General features: G+C 40.5%; 1 protein-coding gene across 6 annotated transcripts in view; it reads left to right on the top strand.

The window, feature by feature from the left end:
• Positions 1 to 18055, top strand: part of MICAL3 (microtubule associated monooxygenase, calponin and LIM domain containing 3) — a 162990-nt gene that overhangs the window by 84206 nt on the left and 60729 nt on the right. For 4 of the 6 annotated variants that reach the window (XM_039571041.1, XM_010404136.4, XM_019288725.3 and 1 more), the window contains 3 exons: positions 5015 to 5201; positions 8156 to 8244; positions 9369 to 9456. In XM_039571041.1, coding sequence (XP_039426975.1) covers positions 5015 to 5201; positions 8156 to 8244; positions 9369 to 9456 — 364 coding nt within the window. Of the gene's footprint in view, positions 1 to 1599; positions 1708 to 4281; positions 4390 to 5014; positions 5202 to 8155; positions 8245 to 9368; positions 9457 to 18055 lie in introns of all 6 variants that reach the window. The other 2 variants (XM_019288722.3, XM_019288724.3) reach the window with 1 other exon arrangement.

Genomic DNA, 18055 nt, shown 5'->3' on the forward strand with positions numbered 1-18055 from the left:
AGGAACAGCTAACCTTTGGCTAGATTTGAAATTTTGGGGACAAGCTATGGAGGCCTGGGTAAGAAGGCTACTTTAAACATAGTGGCACGTCTTTGTTAATGGGTGCCATGACTTTTAGTAGCTCAAGCATGGTCCTTAATGCTTGTGTGTATTTCCTTATTCACTTGAAACAATGATACAGAAATGAAGGTCTAGACCAAAACATGTTGCTTCTACCTTTTGTGGTGCTCTCTGGCAATATTAAGCCCCTTCTGAGGGTGTAAAAGATTACAGCATTTTGATGCAAATATAGAATTTACTTTTGAAATAGTCTAATTTCTGTATTGTGCAGAATTGAAAAGGAGGAGAGACTGAGAACAAAAAGTAAAGCATAAAGTGGGTAGGGCAGAGAGGAAAAAGAGGAAACAGATGTTGGAACAGTGCAAGCAATGATGGATTATGATGTGGGATTTAAGGGAAGAAAACAAGAAATATAGTAAGAGAGAGAAGTCTTAGCAACCTAAGACATTTTCAGAGAAGAAACTTGATTAAATGTTGATGTACAGAAAATTTTTGTATGAACAATTTTATTTCCATAAATTGGGGAAATTGTGAAAGCCAAGCTCTTTTGCATTTTGCTCAGTAAATTTAATCTTGAGGTTAGCCTATTCCAGGGGGCTAGAAGTAGCTGTTTTCATGGGTTGTGCAGTTACATGACATTTAGTTTTCCATTTTATAACTAAAACCATAATTTATTTTTCAAAGAAAGCCAGTTATTTGTAATATGCATATTTTTTTCTTAACAGACTATAATCTTTAGGAATGCACAATTTCTGCCAGTGCTGTTTGTCTGATACTTCCAGGTTTTGTTTTTTTCCTATTTATATGAAGTATTTCCTGGGAGATGGGCATAATCATCCATAGAGGTAATGACAAGGGGGTATTAGATGACCAAATTTTGGGTCCTCCTGCGAGGAACCAGTTTCAGAAGGACGCAGGTTCTCAGTCTGTGATTAATTCTTTGTCCTTTGATGATCAAGATCAGAAGATTATTTTATATTGATTCATTCTTTTTTGGATCGGTGTTTCTAATCTGCTTAGAGTAAATTTTGGGTTGGAAATTTGCTGTTAATCACTGGAAATACACACAAGCTAACTTCTTTCTCTTCTATCCCCCAGGAGAGCAGACTTTTGGTTTATACAGTTAAAATGTAGAAGAGGTCTCACACGGCCTGAAAGATGATCCTAGTGCCTTGGGCCAGTAATAGAGAACAATGGGAGATACAGAAGGAGCAGAGGAAATTGATTTGGGGTCTTTGCCAGTGGCTGAGTTTGTTGGGTTACAGGAGGTTGGACATCTGTGGAAGTAGGTAACTGCTTCCAAATGGTCCTGAATAACGTAAAACCTAATAAAGAGCAAATTAAGAATAACTACTCTGCCTCGCTAGGGAGAAAGTAAAGATACACTGGGTATTTTTCTCTAAGTTTTCCTGTAAGAGTCTTTAAAAAGTTGTTCTTGATGGTAGCCAGAAAGGCCTGGGTTGGGGGTTTCTTTTCATTTTCTCTCCTCTCTTGGAGGAGAACACATATGATTGTGTTGATGTCTATTTTATGTTCTAGCCCGAGACGGAACCGTCTCGCCGATTCTTTGTTGACCAGTGGGAGCTCTCCCTTAGCCTCCGCTCTTCCAATCGCCCTTCCTCACCCTCATCCGACTCTCTCCGACAGGTAGCCCTTGCCTGAGCGTTCCAGCTGCACTCAGCTGCCTTTGCTTGCCAAGGACACGCCCCGGGCCACGGCCAGGCTGGCACTGCTTCACCTGCAGAACCTCTGTGCATACTCGTGCTCAAGCGAGAAGCCAGAGGCAGCCCCCGTGCCTGGCACAGCTCGGTTGTTGGCAGCCAATAAAGCAGTTTGAACAAAATGTTTTTAACACTCGGTGTCCATGAGAAGTTTGTGGTGCATCTCACACTCAAACCAGGGGTTTTGAGCACTGATGGTCCTTCTGGCTTTGCAGTGAAGCTTTCTGGCTTTGCTTGCTGCTTTTGTTGAAGGTTTGGGCCAAACAACAGAATGTGTGTGTGTGCATATGGTTACTGGACAGTGTGAAATAAAAAGTACTTTGGCTTTTTGGAAAATCACTGAGAATTTGAACTAGTTACTGTTTTCCTACATAAACAGCAGGAACTTGATTTGACCTAAGCTGGAGCAAGTTCTTTTCCTCCTCTTGAAAATGTTGCAGAACATTGTATGTCTTGAAGACTTTTGACCATGGGAAGAAAGATAAAATGCTTCACTTAATATCCATAATTAGGCCAGATGTGATATATAGTCAAAAAGCAAAACAAATCAGAAACGCAGAGCCGCGAATGAAAAATTCAGCAAGTAAATTTCTCACACCAAATAGTCCAAGGTACTGTGAGTTAATATTAACATATTCATTTTTTGAGCATGGAATTTCATATGTGCTGGCAGAAATTTAAACATCCTGAAGGATCTGCAGTTGAAGGTTTCAAAGCAAAACTTGATCGGGGAAACCTGGTTCAGCTATAAGGAAGATTTTCCCATGGAAGTGCTTGATCTCTCTTTTAAGAAAACTTTAAAAGTCTCAAAGGTCTCTAGTCGTTCAGAGGAAATGGAAAACTCTTGGCCAAATTATTATGATTGCCAGTTAAAAATCAATGCTGAAGAAAAGTTTAGAAGCGAGCAGCATCTTAAATGTAATGTTTGACAAGATATGTGTCATTGAAAAGCAGCTCTGCACATACATATGTGCACACATGAAGCCTGGAAAACTCTGAAAGACAAATCATTTGTTATTTCTTGCATATAGAAATACTGCAAGTGCTCTGCCTCTTGGAATGGAATCAGTAGACAGGTATAAATTCTTGGTGGAAATAAACCCTCATTACTGCAGTGACAAAGAGCTTAAGGAATTAGGACTGTAGTTGACAGCAGCAGTAATCTCTGGCTGAGCACTCCTTTTTCATAATCTTTTTCCCCAAAGCAGTACCCATTCTGTGGTGAATTTCAGTTTTTGTGGTGCTTCCTGCTGTTCTCATGTCTGAACTTGTGAAGGTTTTAAACATTCCTAAAAGGCTAATAACCACATATTAAATTAGTTTTTAGTTGTGGGAAATAACTACTGTGCTTCAAGCAAGTTCTGCTATAAAGTAAAGGGGGTTTTAAGATACAGCTGTAGTCCTTTCCTTTTGTTATCCTTGGCATTTCACACTTGCTAGAAGCTGAGTGACTCTCTGATCCTGTATTAGCTAAGGCTCCAGCTAGAAACGTTCCTAATGCTGCTTAATCTGGAAAAGGGAAGTTGCTTGGCGTGCTCTTTGCTGCTCTGAGTCAAATCCATGGCATTTGCAGTGTGATTGAGCTAACATGGATGTAACCACCTCATTTTCTTAACCATGTAATTGCTGCCAACGGTTGTGTTTCCTGTGAAAAACACTTCCTCCGCTCCTGCAGCAATGAACTTGGCTTGCAGACACTCACTTGGTACCATCTAAGGTAACAGCCAGCTTGCTTGGACTGCTGAAAATACTGGAGGGTTTTTAGATATCCAGAGTTATGGAGTCAGTCTGTGCCCATGATGGAGAAAAGCCAAGTCATAAAGCCGTGTTCAGGGTTGAACAAATATACGTTCCAGATGTATGCAGGTATGGCTTTAATGCATTGGATGAGGCTCTTCCATCTTTTCCCATATAAACTTCTGTGTACTTTTAGCACTGGAAGAATTAATATTTTTGAATCACTGTGAGTTCTTTAGTTAAGGACTTCTCCCTGCGCTGTGAATGCTCTGTAAATTAATTCTGTCCAGGTGCAAAGCATACAAATACACTTTTGTAATCAGCATGTTGCATAGACTGTGTAACATGTCTTCTAAAAGATCTTTGTTTCTGATGTCAATTTTACCTGAACCTAAAGTCTTAACCTATATTTAGCCTCATCTTTTAGAAGTGTCTATACTCAAGTTTCCAGGGGCAAAATACCCCACAGGTAAAAACAAGATCTGCTCCCTTCATCATCATAGTATTTCTAGGACACTTAAAAATGCAAAATGCAAGCCTTCCTGTCCTTTCCTACAGGTGATCCTGGACTGTACTGGTGATTTCTGATGACACTGGCTTTGTTATTACTACTTGTCACTTCATATTGTCCACTGTCTTGGCATGATTTGACCTCTCTGCACCTTTTCACCACCTAACCTATCATCATTCCAGTTATTTTTTTTAATTTGACTCTTTTTTTCTTTTCTCACATCACTCTTGTTTTATTCAACCCATCTGGTAGAAGTATATAAAGATGTACACAGGCGGAGTGAGCTCATTGGCTGAGCAGATAGCCAATCAGCTTCAAAGGAAAGAGCAGCCCAAAACCCTTCTAGACAAGAAGGAACTGGTAAGACGATGTGCCGGCGATGACGCGTGTTTGTGATTAGATGTTGTGTAGATCCGAAGTTTTGTGAGTGTCCAGTTGTTACACCACTGATGGAATCTGTCGTAGCTTTGTGAGAGATTTTTGTTTCCCTTTCTCCATCCACCCTCACTCTTGTCCTCATTTTCTTTGCCAAGTATTTTAATCTAATGCCAGCGTCCAAAGGTTGTGCATAATTGATTGAGAAGCTGTTCCTAACACTTCTGTACTGCTGCTTTCTGGAGGAGACACTGGTTTTGATAGTGTAGGTCTAAGAATTGCTGTTTGAGGATGTTGTAATAGTTTTGCCTTTCTTCATATACCTCCTTAAGACACTGGTTTCAAGGTCATCATTAGTAGTACTGGTGTCCACTCATCTACCCAGAAATCGTTTTACTCCTGATATATGTAGGCATGGCATCCTAGGACCCTTTTTCCTGGACAACAAGGTTAGTTTTTGGTGTCCTGGTTAAAACCGTGAGCTGTGTCCGAGAACTGCAGCAGCATCCAGGTGCTCCCGTATCCACCATGTAAATGAGAAGAAAACATGACCGTGTGACCTCGGTGAGGCTGGACATACACAAATTCAGCCATGCTTGTTTCTGTCCAGGGCTCGCTGAAGAAGGAGTTCCCCCAGAACCTGGGAGGCAGCGACGTGTGTTACTTCTGCCGCAAGCGGGTCTATGTGATGGAGAGGCTCAGTGCTGAGGGCAAGTTCTTCCACCGCAGCTGCTTCAAGTGCGAGTACTGCGCCACCACCCTGCGCCTGTCGTCCTACGCCTACGACATCGAGGACGGTGAGGGAAAGGGCCTTCTGCTCACAAGTCTCTTCACACTCCTGGGGGGGCTCTTTCGTTGCTTAAAAATTATTTGGTGAGTTAGGGAAGAGAGTAACTTCCGTTCCCAAGACAGCATCTCTCAAACTGTTGGAACTGCGTGGGTTTCCTGTGGCCAGGTCGTGCTGGCAGCAAAGCAGCCGAGGTCGTAGGAATTAATGTAACATCGTAACAGCTGCTAGAATGCAGGGAAACAAATAATAGCTGGAGTTTTTAAAAAGCTCTACAGGCTGAGTTTGAGGGCTAGACCTTTTAATCTCCTCATTTGACAGTATTTAAATAAAACTCCTGAGTGTTTAATACCAGTTAAGAGAAAATAGCAGGCTGGAGATAAATGCAGTCAGCTCATTCTTCTTGAAGGTACCACAACTGTCCAACTCTGTATGTTTATTTTAGATGTAATAAAATAGGAACTTTATAATCAGGGGCTGTGATAATAGGTCATTACAAGCTAAGTTCTGTTTATACAGAAAAAAATGGAACCTCAAAGTTGAATAGAGGTAAGTCAGTGTTAGAGTGTTTTTGCAGTAGTTACTGAAGATTTAGTAATGACTCATTTTCTGTATCTGAGAGACTAAGGAGGAAAGACTATGATTACAAAACTTGCTGGTGCCTCAATTAACAGCATCTAACATGCTAAGAATTAAGGGAAACTTCAGACATACCCTACAAGTCTGAGAAACCAGACAATATGATGGCAGGTGAAACTCCGTCTATCAACAAAGTGTGCATATTGAAAGTAATAATTTAAAATCATCCATCACTTTTGTGATCTCCTTCTAAGAGTAGCTATGTATTGCAGTCTTTGCTTGAGCAGTGATTGATTGACAAAAACATCACAGTTTCTGAAGAAAATGTATGAGAAAGTATTTGAGGTAAATGTTGATTCACATCAACAGATATGCGTTTATTTCCTTCCACAGCTGCCTATCTTTAATCCCAACTCAGTAGGAAAATAAGTACAAAATGGTGTGAAACTAGTGACAAGTTAGGATTCTACTTCAGACATGATTGTGTAGCAAACAAAATAACAGGAAAAAAGTGTACCAGTAGTTTTCCCCACTGATGGAGGCAAAGATGAAGTTAAAATTTTGAATTGAAGTCACAGGATGACATCCCAAGATATTCTACTGCAGATTGAAATTGATAGGTATCCACTAGGTAGATAACTAGGAAGTGTAACTAGGAAGAATTTTTTAGTATATACTGGGTTAAAAAATGGCTGTGGAAACACCGTCTGGGTTAAGGGGCAAAAAGAGCTAAAATTGTGTATTCGTGATGCATTATGTAATGACTTTAAGTAATGGACTTGCTGGGTTGTGAAGAGTTGAGGAAACTTAGAATGATCAAACCAGACTCCCAGTGAGGAATAGAAACCCCTTTATTGCTTGTCCGGAAGGTCAGCAGACTTGGCATGCAAGTTTAAAGGGGCCAGTGGTCATTTTGAAATCAACATATAAAAGTAACATCTTTGTCAGAAATCAGAGTTGGAGAAAACCTTTTTTTGAGCCCTGCTGTTATTTTGGGCATTCACCAGTAACTGAATATCTGACTGTATGTTAAGCGGTAACAGACTGAGCTCCTCTGTCAGCTGAAACAGTATGGGCTGAAACAGTTTCTACCACCAGATTTTTAGTGATTCCCTCTGCAAGCAAGTTGTGTGTGCAGTCATGGCCAGATAGTTTTTAGTGAAGCAAACACAAAGCTTGGAGTTTCAGCAGGCTTATAGCATTGATTCTTAAATATTACGTGCCTAACAGGTGTGTGTGTGTATGAAGCAGATATGGCTAAACAGAAATCTGTGGTATCCTATCTAATGTAAGCACTGTGAAAATGTAGCTTATATTTCTTTCTGAGTTTTCTTTGAGAGGAAATATAAAAAAAAAGCTGTGCACACATTGTTGCTGTTCATCTAGCTGTTTGGGCTGATAAGCATTCTGCAGCCTTCTGTAGTCGGTGTCTGGTTTTAGGCTTCAGAGTCTGAGAATTTTTGTGTAAGAGCTTTTCAGTTGTTGCTCATTTCAGACAATCTCAAAAAGCAGGTTTTGGTAAGAGTAAATAGTAAGAAATACTTATTGAAGAAAAGATTTCTAGAAAGATGTTTGTCACTTTTCCATCATAAAGCATTGTGCAAGTATCAGCACAGAGAAACTAGAGGAAGAGGCAGAGGTCAGAATATATGTTGGGAATGCATTAGCAAAGCTCTAGGAATGGGTAGCAGTGGAAGATGTTACTGGCTGCATGTGCCAAGCAGGGTACACTGGCAAAGGTACAGTGGAAGATAATTATGAGGCATCAGGTTGCTGCTTTTATTGGTACTAGTAGTACTTGTATTACAGTATTGCTAATGCTGCTTTGTCTTCCTGACAGTGCTCAGATACCAGTGAGAAACCTCTCTACACTTCTGGGGTGCTAGTAAAACCAGTAGGATCACAAAAGGTCTTATTTGTGAAAATGAATCATTGTCCTTTCTACAAGTAGCCACTGTGCACTTTGAGAGATGGTTCTTTGGGAGTTAACACTGTCCTCTCCCACTTTCCTCTGCTGGTTGTATTCATTCTTGCTTTTTCCAAAAGTGCTTCTGCCAGCTTTTCATGTGATGATTTCTTTGTTCCTCACACACTGCCGCATTGTTAGCATGTGATACCACACAAGCCTCACAGCTTTGCTTTGGTGTTTGATAGGATTTTCAACTAAATGGCTGTCAGGCACCCAATGGAAAGGAGGCTAGTTACAAGGGGAGAGAGCAGGGCTGGAGCTAAAACTTCAGCCAGTGTTTGCCTCTGCATATAGTGAAGAAATTACAGGGAGCAACGGGAGTAGCAGCAGAAAATAAGTTGCAGTGAGATGCACAGTTATAGTGTGCTAAATTCTTGTGTTCCTGTTGCTGACCATCATCTGTGTTTTATCTGCAGGTAAATTCTACTGTAAACCTCACTACTGTTACCGAGTCTCTGGTTATGCTCAGAGGAAGAGGCCAGCAGTGGGTCCTCTGTCAGGAAAGGTAACTCGTTATTTTCATCTAATGTGCTGTGTTAATAGATTTTGATTCTTAACATTGGGAAAGTATGTGTGATGGTTTGGGGTTTTTTCAGAAAGGAGAAAAATTCAGAGTGCATTTAGTTGCTTTATGTATCATGAAAGCTTGGAGTTCAACCAAATTTTATTTAAAAGCAATTCCTCTGCTTAGTATTACTCTTTTCATGGTACTTATTATAAAATGATGTATTATCCCATTCAAAACAGAATTTTGATTTGTTTTTCTTGTCAGCTGAAATACTTTCTCAGTCTGTGCTGAGACTAAATGAATAATGTTACCAGTTCTGGTTTTGCTTTGTTTCTCTGTGGTTTTACTTAAGATGAAACAAATTGTTTGCATTTCCCTTGAAACATAAAGTTCTACCCCACTTGCATAAGCTTTGAAGATCACATGCCTTCATTTCTGAAAGTTTGCTGTGTGTTAACAGGAACCTGCATGAAAAGACAGAATATCCCCTTTCCTATACCATCATAATAGAAGCATTTGTGCTGTAAATACAGGATGAAGAGACACTGTGTAATACAGAAAAGTCCCTCAGCTTTTGTCATTACAATCCAAGGCACTTAATTTTTCTCCTCAAGCCCCTTTTCAGTATTTCTGCATACACTGAGCAAGCTACATGCTGGTTTCTTAAGTTCTGTTAAGCTTGCATGCTGCAAACTGTCCTTCTCCCTTAAATTTTATTTTCCTTTGTGCTAGCAGTGGTGCCTGTCCTTCTGCCTGATTCACAGGTTTTATTAGTACAAGCTGAAGCTGTACTCCTTTTTGGAAGGATGATGGATCCATCCCAATATGTGCCATCCTTCCTGCCAAAAATAAACCCTTAAAATGGTACCTGTTTTATTTCCCAGAGGAGCAGACTTTTGAGAGATGTTACTGCTTTGACTTTCTTGGATATCCAGTTTGTTTTTCAGAGCTTTAATAAAGCCTCAAACTGAGAAGGAACATGCTTGTTTTCCAGCCCTTGCCTTATGTGATGGTTGCGGCGTATCTCAATTGCAAGCTGGATGCCTTCCTAGCTCAGCATGTTCAGTACATACAGCAATCTCAATTTTAACGTGAATTTAACTTGCCCCACGTTCTTCCAGGACACCAAGGGACCTCTGCAGGACGCCATGGCCAGCGATGGGAGCGGACGGGCCAACAGCATCCCCGCCTCAGCAGAGAGGGCCCCAGGTAGCTCCGCTTCCTTCTTTAGCAGGGTGGTGCAGTACTCGCTCGGCCTCGTGGGCAGAGTTAGGGTGGTGAGCCAGCGCCTGCACAGCACAGTCTCCTCCATTGGGCACCACGTAGCCCAGAACCCTCTGGACTCCTTTTTCATGTGTCAGCTGCTGGCATTTGGGGTTCCCTTTCTCTATGTCCAGTCAGAAGTTCTCGGGCAGATCCTAGGGGAATTCTGTGGGCAGCCTGCTGACCAGTAAGCATTCATGTGACCCAACTTTGAGCTGTGTAACTCGTTTGGTTTTTGCAGTGCCATGTGAATTTTGTGTGTTACGTGGAAATCTCAATATATGATTTTGCGCTGTGGCTTTGGGGCCTAGATGTTCTCAGTTCTTTCAAGGACATTATTTGAAAGAATTCCAGGAAAACACAGATGCTCAGTTGAGGGTCTCCTCTGGGTCAGCCCAGGTAAAAGAGCCCTGTAATGTGTGCAGCTCAGTGTTTGTGAAATTAAAAGTTTTTCTGAAGCACTGGAATAGCTCACAAACTGGATTTCTGTGTTTTCCTGAATTCTGGGTGTGGTTTCTCGTTCTCCCAAGCTTCTCTTCATTAATCTGGTACTTGAATGGGAAAGATCCCATTATCTTTGGATTGTGCCTCCTTTGGAATTCTGGGTGTCTGACAGCTAATGGGATTGGATTCCTTAAACCCCTTGAATTTCGTGGTGCTGGCAGGTCATGGTGCTCTTCCCTCTGCCAGCATCTCTGCTGCTCCTGGCCGTGGCTTTGGGAATGGGGTGGTGAATGTGTGTGTCTTACTGTGACATAGTTTTTCCTTTTAACTTGAAGTTCTAATTCCTTCTAACATGAGAGAAGTGTCTGTGCTACAAATGCTCGTTTGCCCAGCCCCCAAGTGCTCATTTCATGATGTCAGAAAAAGGAAGAAATATTAATTTCTAGTACTTGCTCTGTAAGACTCTGGATAAACTAAATCAGCTGCTTTTAGAAAAGAGAACATACTTAGAGCAGTACTTTGAGAAAAGAATGTTTTCATAGTGCCATTCGAGAGGACCTTGACAACACAGGAGCAAATAAAAATCATGGTGTTCTTTGACTTTATAGTATTCTACAAGTGTTTCTAAGATTGTAACTGAATGCAGTCTGACAGAAATTTATTCTTAGTGTGTGCAGTTGATTATTGGAGTGTAGTTACTTTCAAGATTTCCTCTTCTGTATGTGTGTAATTTCCATATGGCAAAAGTGAGAAAAGGGAAGAAGGTAGGGAAGAATGATATTTGCAAAATGCTATGGACAGATGCGTTAACTGCAGCATTTTTTGCATAACTGGATAGAGTTAAAATTTCTTTCTCTGGAAGTGAAAAAACTTTAAGAATATGCTCCAAGCTACAAAAAACAAAGATGAATAGAAAAAATATTTATTGATGCACAGGCAACCGATGTGAGAATAAGGTATTTCATGGAGTGAAGCTGTAGGTGATGAGAATTGGAAGGAGATTTTAATTACATTTATCAGTTAGTTTATCACAGCAACTGCTGGCAGAAAATCTCCTTTGATTTAGGCCTTCCAGCAAATCAAATTTAATTACTTTTACAAAGGAACATTCAGCAAGTAGCACCTAAATGATCACTCAGTAGAGCAAACACTAGAGCACAGTTTGTGATAAACTTCTGTAAACCAGATATAAGTCAGCTATAAATCAGACGTGTCCTTCTGTAGGGGTGGCACCATCCTGTAGAAGCACTGTAGTACTTCCAGAGGGCTAAGATGGAACAGACACCATTTTGTCTAATGGCAAAACTTGAAATCTAGGGCTCCTTCTGTTTGCTTTCTGCTTGTTTAAAGCAGTGTATAACTGTAGCATTATGTTTAGGGCTTTTGGACCTTTTAAAGCTTTGCCCCTTGCAGTGCCCAAAGTGCATCAGGACCATCCTCAGCTTAGCTGGGTCATGTTTCAGGCAGTGTGTTGTGGTGCATTCTTGTGTGTGCATAGCAGAAGTACACTCAGTGGTAGGAGAGGTGAGCAGTGCCTCTTGTGCTAAAGAAACACCATTAGTGGCTGAGTTTCGTTTTCTTTGTGCAGTATGATTGAAGTATATCTTGGAACTACTGACTTAGCAATGGTTAAGAAGCAGGAGGAAGTTGATTGGAATGTACTTTAAAAACAAGCCACAGTGGCATTAAAGGCAGGTCAGTTCTCTGTTAGAGTAGCAGTCATGTCCTAGAGGTGCCTACCTTCAGCTCCTGTTCTTGCTGGGTGGGTAGGTCAGGAAAGCTGGGTTTTACAGTTATTTATGGTTTGAAAAAACAAAACAAACCTTCTTGAATTAAAAGCTTAGCTATGCAGTGGAACAACAGGATATTATTCCTAAATAATTAAAAGGAGTCTGTAAGATTACATCTCAGTGTAACTCCTGAATTTAAACTATTTGTGTATATGCTTTCTTGCAAGCTTTCACTGTAAACTAGACAAATACCTTGAGCAAAAACCCATCTGAGAGGGAGACGAGGCAGAGCTGTTTCCAAGCCTTCACTTCTGGTGACTCACCTAGTACAGGTCATACATCTGAAAGTGTTTTACTTCCTTTAGGGCAAGTGCCACCAAATGGAATTTGGCAATAGCAATTTCAAGCCCTGAGGTCTGAGCTATCCTTGGTAGTGAGGTAGATCTTGGTGTGGAGTGTAAGTTGCCCCTAAAAGGATTAATTAAAAACAGAAAAGTGTGTAACATGCTCAGGTTTGATATTTGGTGGACATGTAAAGATAGCCGAGAAGGCAAAGGGAAGGTGCACAACAGTAGCATCCATTATGGAATATATAAAAAGCCAGCCATTTTTAAATTTTATACCTGAGAGTTAAATTCAGCCCTGAGTTACCAAAAGTGCTTGTTTCAGGGAGCTTTGTGGTGGCTCATGCAAGGCCTGCTTTTTAGTTGTCATGAAATCCCAAATGGATGTAAATTGCGTGGGCTTTCTCCCTACGTTCACTGCCCCCTTTGCTATACCACCAAATCTTTTTTAGCCAGCTTAATGCTTAAAATACATTCAACCACAAACTAGCCATCAGCAGGTTTAGTCAGGTGAGGTGAGATTGGTCACAAGAAGCCCCTTCTTGTGCTGTGTCACTAACCTGGTTGGCATGTATTAACTTTGCTCAAGGGTGTCAGCCCCTCCCTGGGTGGCCACAGCCCTAGCTGGCATTTGGTGTGTCCTGTCTGTCCCTTGTCCAGCCATAGCTGCAGGGCACAGTCTGTGATCAGCAAGTTGAGGTTTGTTCAGCAGTCAGCTGGAGTCACCCTCTTTGTGAGGGGTTTGCAGGGAGCCCGCGTGGCTGCTGCCCTGGAGCCACGCTGGCTCCTGGAACCCCTTGGTGTGGGAAGTGGCAACAAGCTTTTGGGCAGTGGCTGCCATTCTCTCTGGGAAGGGGAAGTTGGGGACAGCTCTTACTGTGCTTTTGGTCCCGCTCAACTGTGGCATGCTTGTGGTAGATTCTGTAACTTTCTCTGTACCTTGTCTGCGTGTTTTTCTCTATCTTCTGCATTTGCCTTTGTGCCAAAATGCTGCTATTGCCAAGAAAAAAAAACAAACAAAAATTTTTTGCTTTTCAACTGTCTCTCCCTTTGATAATCTGTAACTGCTGTGTCTTGGATTTTTTTTTTGAATATTATTTACAGTACTTTATATGGTTTTAATGTGCTTTTAATGCAAATGCTGTTCTTCTGTTTGTTCTAAAGGTCTGTAAGAATATATTTCCGAGTTTTCAGCTCTTTCTTAACAGATGGACTTGGAACAGTCTTTACCCCTATCAGCTTTATGATATGCTCCTTGGGGTGATGTTAGCCAGCAATGTTTTGTTGTAAAATATTTCCCATTTCAGGCTCGTGTTTTCACAATAATGCATTTCTGTCCCTATCAGCAGTAGGAAGTTCATAAAGGAAAGACTGCCTAGGGAAACTCATACTTGCACAGCAATAAAAGGCAAGTCATGAGATCTTTTGCTGTAGTTACTTGACCTGTGAGAGATTAAGAAATCAAATATAAGCGATAGTATGAAAAACTGGCAAATGCAATACAAAGTAGAGGTACTAGGACTTTTGCTTTAATGCCACATAAATATATAGTGTATATTGTATAGGCATGCAATCTGAAAAGTTAAAATCCTCCTATGGATGTGCCTTAAGTGTTTTCAGGGAGAAATATTCAGAGCAAAGCCCTTAACAGTAGACCCCTAAACAAGTACTGTTGTATATAGCGAGCAATATACACGAGGAAGTTCTTTAGCTGGCTGGGACAGCTAGGAAAGAGTGGCTGTTTCCTCTAAATGTCATGTAAAGTAAATTAAATTTTGAACTAAATTATCTGAGCCACATTTGCAAAAGAATCTTAAGTGTCTGTACAAGTATAAGGAATATTTTTTAATGTATCCAATATTATTTGTACACAATTCAACTTTTGTGTCTGAAAAAATACAAATATATATTTCTGTTTAGGAATAAGCTTCTTGTTCATAAACATTGCCTCTATTGTTCAGAAGCATTACCTCTTCACCCTTCTGCATACACTGAACATGCCTTACTTGTGAAAATGATTTAGCTCAAAGCAATACTGTTTGCTGTGCAAACAAACATCTTCATGAAATCCTCTACTTGGTCACTTCTTTTTATTATTACTCACCTTTGGGTTTTGTTCTTGTTTTAATTTGGTCTGGTTTAAGCATTAAATTACAGAAGATAACAGCAAACAAATTCTGTGACATGACATTCAGTTTGAGGTGCCTTCATTTTAAACCACTGAACATTTACAAACATATCCCACTCTTTTCCCTGCCAAAAGTAAAAAAACAAAAAGGAAAACAGTCTTAATTCAGGATGCACCACCAAATTGGGATGAAAGCTATTTCTTCTACTAGCGTGCCTTGAATATTGTCTAACCTGTTTAGAGGAGCCGTGGTGGTGTGTTTAGCAGGACATGGCACATGATACTGACCCCTTTTATTGGAGTATTGTTCAGCTGCAGAGAGATCTGATGGAAGATTGATTTTTCTCTGGAACACTTACAATACAAACTTAAGAACCAGAGCCAGTATTTTTGGAAGCTGAGGAGAGTGTACGGGTTGCCCGATTAGAACCAGGGTTCAGTGTGCAGTGAATCATCCCTCAATAACAAGCCAGGAATCTGTTAGGATAAGTGCTTGACTGTTCCCAGTCCATCATGTTCCTTTTCAGTGTTCTTATCAGGATTTGAGTGGCTTTGGCATAAAGGAAAGGAGAATGCTAAAGGATCAGCTATTTGAAGAAAATTTGGAAAGAAAAAGGCCTGATGGGAAGGTTATTTGTTCTTAAGAGTAGGAGATGCAGCTGACCTGATGGAGTTTCACTGAAAAATCCTGAAAAACATTTTGAGGACTGAGAAGGATATATCCAAAATAACAATGTGCTGAGTTTGTGCTCGTGGCTGGATCCTGCTAAGAACACTTTTTCTGGGGAGTAACGAGGCTCCCAACTCTTCCTCTCTCTAGCTTTCAGACCTGTAGACTTGTGCCACTGGAATATTTGTTGTTTGTATGTGTATATTCCAAAGGGTGATATGAATTTTTCTGGGCACTTTAAGAGCTTTATTGAATGTTTTTGTGTCTTAGAAAAATAGTATTAAGTTTGTGTGAAGGAGTTGGATTGTTTTTTCTTTTAATTGCAGAATTAAAATGTCTGGTTTTTTGAGAAGTGGAATCTGAGTAATACTATTTTGAGATTGTTTCCCTCAGAGTAAAGGAGGGACTGAGCATACAATAAGTTCAGTGACAGATAATGTTCAAGTGAGATGATTTAGTGCTCAGAAAGGCTTCATGTCTCCACTGTATAGTCCCTTTGAAGACTTTGATTTATGCAGTTGTTTTCAACCTGTTTTTGTTTTGGGTGTGTGTGTCTCTGAATTATGTAACACGTGGTTTCCCTGTTGCTGTGAAATTGAGATATTTTTTGTTCAACTGTGTGAAATGTTCAAGGGAATAAATTCCAAACAAACTTCAGGTTTCTGAGTTTTTCTTTGTCCTCCCCCTTGTCCCTCCTCTGGTTCCAGGTGAGGGATGCTGCAGGGGATACAGAATTGGGGGACAGTGGAATGAATAGATCTAGCAAGCTCAAACACAACAGCCATTTGGGGAGCTCCATGGCATGTGCCATCTGTCGCTGCAAAGTATTACTTTTCAGGTTCTTTCTGGATTATGGTGGGGTTTTTTTTCAATTTTGCTTTTACACTGTGGTTAGCTCGGAGTGCAGGGCACACATTGCACAGACAGCATGACTTTGCTGTAGAAAACCTGCTGAGGACCTCCTTGCTAGGTATTCTACTGCTTTGGCAAAGCTGACTTTGGGTACATGTGCTCTCAGCATAGTGGTTTCACAGATTTTGGTGTCTTTAGGAGGTGGTTTTGTGTGCTTTGCTGCAGGCCGGAGGTCTTTGTCTCACTCTGTGAGCAAGGCAGTCACAGCCACGGGGGAACAGGGACACGTAGTGTGACAGATAAGAGTCTTGACAGGCTCTGGTTCCTCCTCTTGCTGTAGATCTGCTGCAGTGGGGGCATGTTTTGTTGTGATGAAAAGACAGAATATGGGTAAATACTAAGTTTTGTAGCCAAATCCTGTGTCTCTTGTTCTAGCTGGACTGTTGTCTTTTCTGAGGAGAACTGCACACGAGGAGGTGACCTGCCTTCCTCGGGCCATTGAGAGCCTATTCTGTGATGTTCTCACCATGACAAACAGACTTGGATCATAGTTCTGAGCTTCATTTTCCTGTTCTCAAAAATATGTTGGGTTAGTCTACATTAGGGACTTGTTCTGTATTTTTTCCTCACATGCTTCTTGTGCTTCGTGCTGCACCAGCAGCAGCTAAAAGCTTGTAACAGCAGCTGACTTTTGAAAGTTTGATTGTGAACGATATTTGGCCAGAGTAGTTACATTAAATGGTAGTCCCAGAACTAAAACCACAAACCACTTCTGTCATGTCTGTAAAATTTCCTTCTTTGGAGGAAGGTAATTGCTTTATGCCTTTGCTTTATGCCTTTAATTTTTCATTGCTGTGTTAAGCAGTGCCAGTTTTGAGGTTAAGATGGGCCTTCAGTTCTGAGGAGGAGCCATCAGCATTCAGTGTAAGACATCATATGCTGGTGCATGAACTAGAAATGTCATTTTGATGTACCACTCAAACAGCTTCAGCTGTTCCTTGTCAGGAAAGCTGTTAACCCTGCAGCTACATATAAGCTCTCCAGAAATCAAATGTTTGCTTCATGAATTAAGAGGAAAAAAAAAAAAAAAAAAGGATGAAGGGAGGTGCATTTCCAGAGATCATCCCTATCAGAGTAGAAATCAGACTTTCTTGCTGTACCAGTGTAGGAAGCCATGTTTGCAGCTAAAACTTGGAGTAACCGAGTGCATCAGTGGTAGGAGAGACAATCCTCACCTCATTCTCTTTTAATTCCACATAAATACCTCATACTTTCTGTTTCTGTTCCTGTGGCTCTTTTCTAGTGTCATGACTTCTGTAACAGTGGTGAGAAAGTGGAAGGAGGTACTTCTAAAATAATGAGTGCATAAAAATGAATACAAATTAAAACAAGGGAGTTATAATTTTACCACCTGCTTGTGATCAGCAGCATAATATATTAAGGTGTGTAGTTGATGTATCTTAAAATGCAAGAAATAAGGTGAGAAAACCAAATTAAAAAAAACAACCAACCAAAAAAAAAAAAAAAAGCACCAAAACAAAAAGCCACAAAACCAAAACAAATAGAAATAATCTCAAGGGAAGGAGTAGATAATCCAGAGTCAACATCAAAGCTGTTCTCCTGCTTCTTTGAAGTGTATTTATGGAGGAAGGTGAATTAGTTGCTGAGCTGATCCTGACAATGTGGAGTTTAGCTTGGGCTTTCCAAGCAAAACTGGGCAGATGATCTTAAGGATGAGATGGCACTGCTGCACTCTGTTTAGTTGCTTACATCTTCTCTCAAAAATGTATGTTTAGTCTGACATTTCTTATGTTTGCTGTCATCCCAGAAGGCTGTGTTTGCTTTTTTAGGAAAATTTTGTAATCCTCCTTTCTGCTGTTCTAGACGTTTATCTGATGGCTTGAGGGTAGAGGTGTTTAAAAATAGGAATTTTTTACCCAAGAGATGTTTCGAATACTTTCAGGCTGACGTGAAAACACATCAGAAGTGATGTGTAAATTATTTTTGATCAGTAGTAAGTCTTTTGGAAGCTTTCTTTCTGGAACTCTGCCAGATTTTTAATATAACTAGCTACATATATAATTACAAGAATTTTCCTAGTTCTAGGAAAAAAAATTCCACTAAGGTGTGAAGCTCTGGATTGCTTGGAATATTCAGTTGCTTTACAAGTGGCACAAGAGTATGTGATATAAATGTAGATAATAGAAAAGTCTGCAACAGAATGGGGGAGCAGATGTTGAAACTTTTTGGAGTTATGTGGATCTTTTACTTAAAGCAAGTATTCCCCACTTTATTTTCCTGTAACTGCCAGCCTAAGATCTCAGCCTGTTCCATTTGCAGCACCTGATAATCTTGACATAAATGGGAGAAATTAGGT

This window comes from Corvus cornix, chromosome 1A, assembly GCF_000738735.6.
Source record: "Corvus cornix cornix isolate S_Up_H32 chromosome 1A, ASM73873v5, whole genome shotgun sequence".
In the NCBI taxonomy this organism is placed as follows: domain Eukaryota; kingdom Metazoa; phylum Chordata; class Aves; order Passeriformes; family Corvidae; genus Corvus; species Corvus cornix.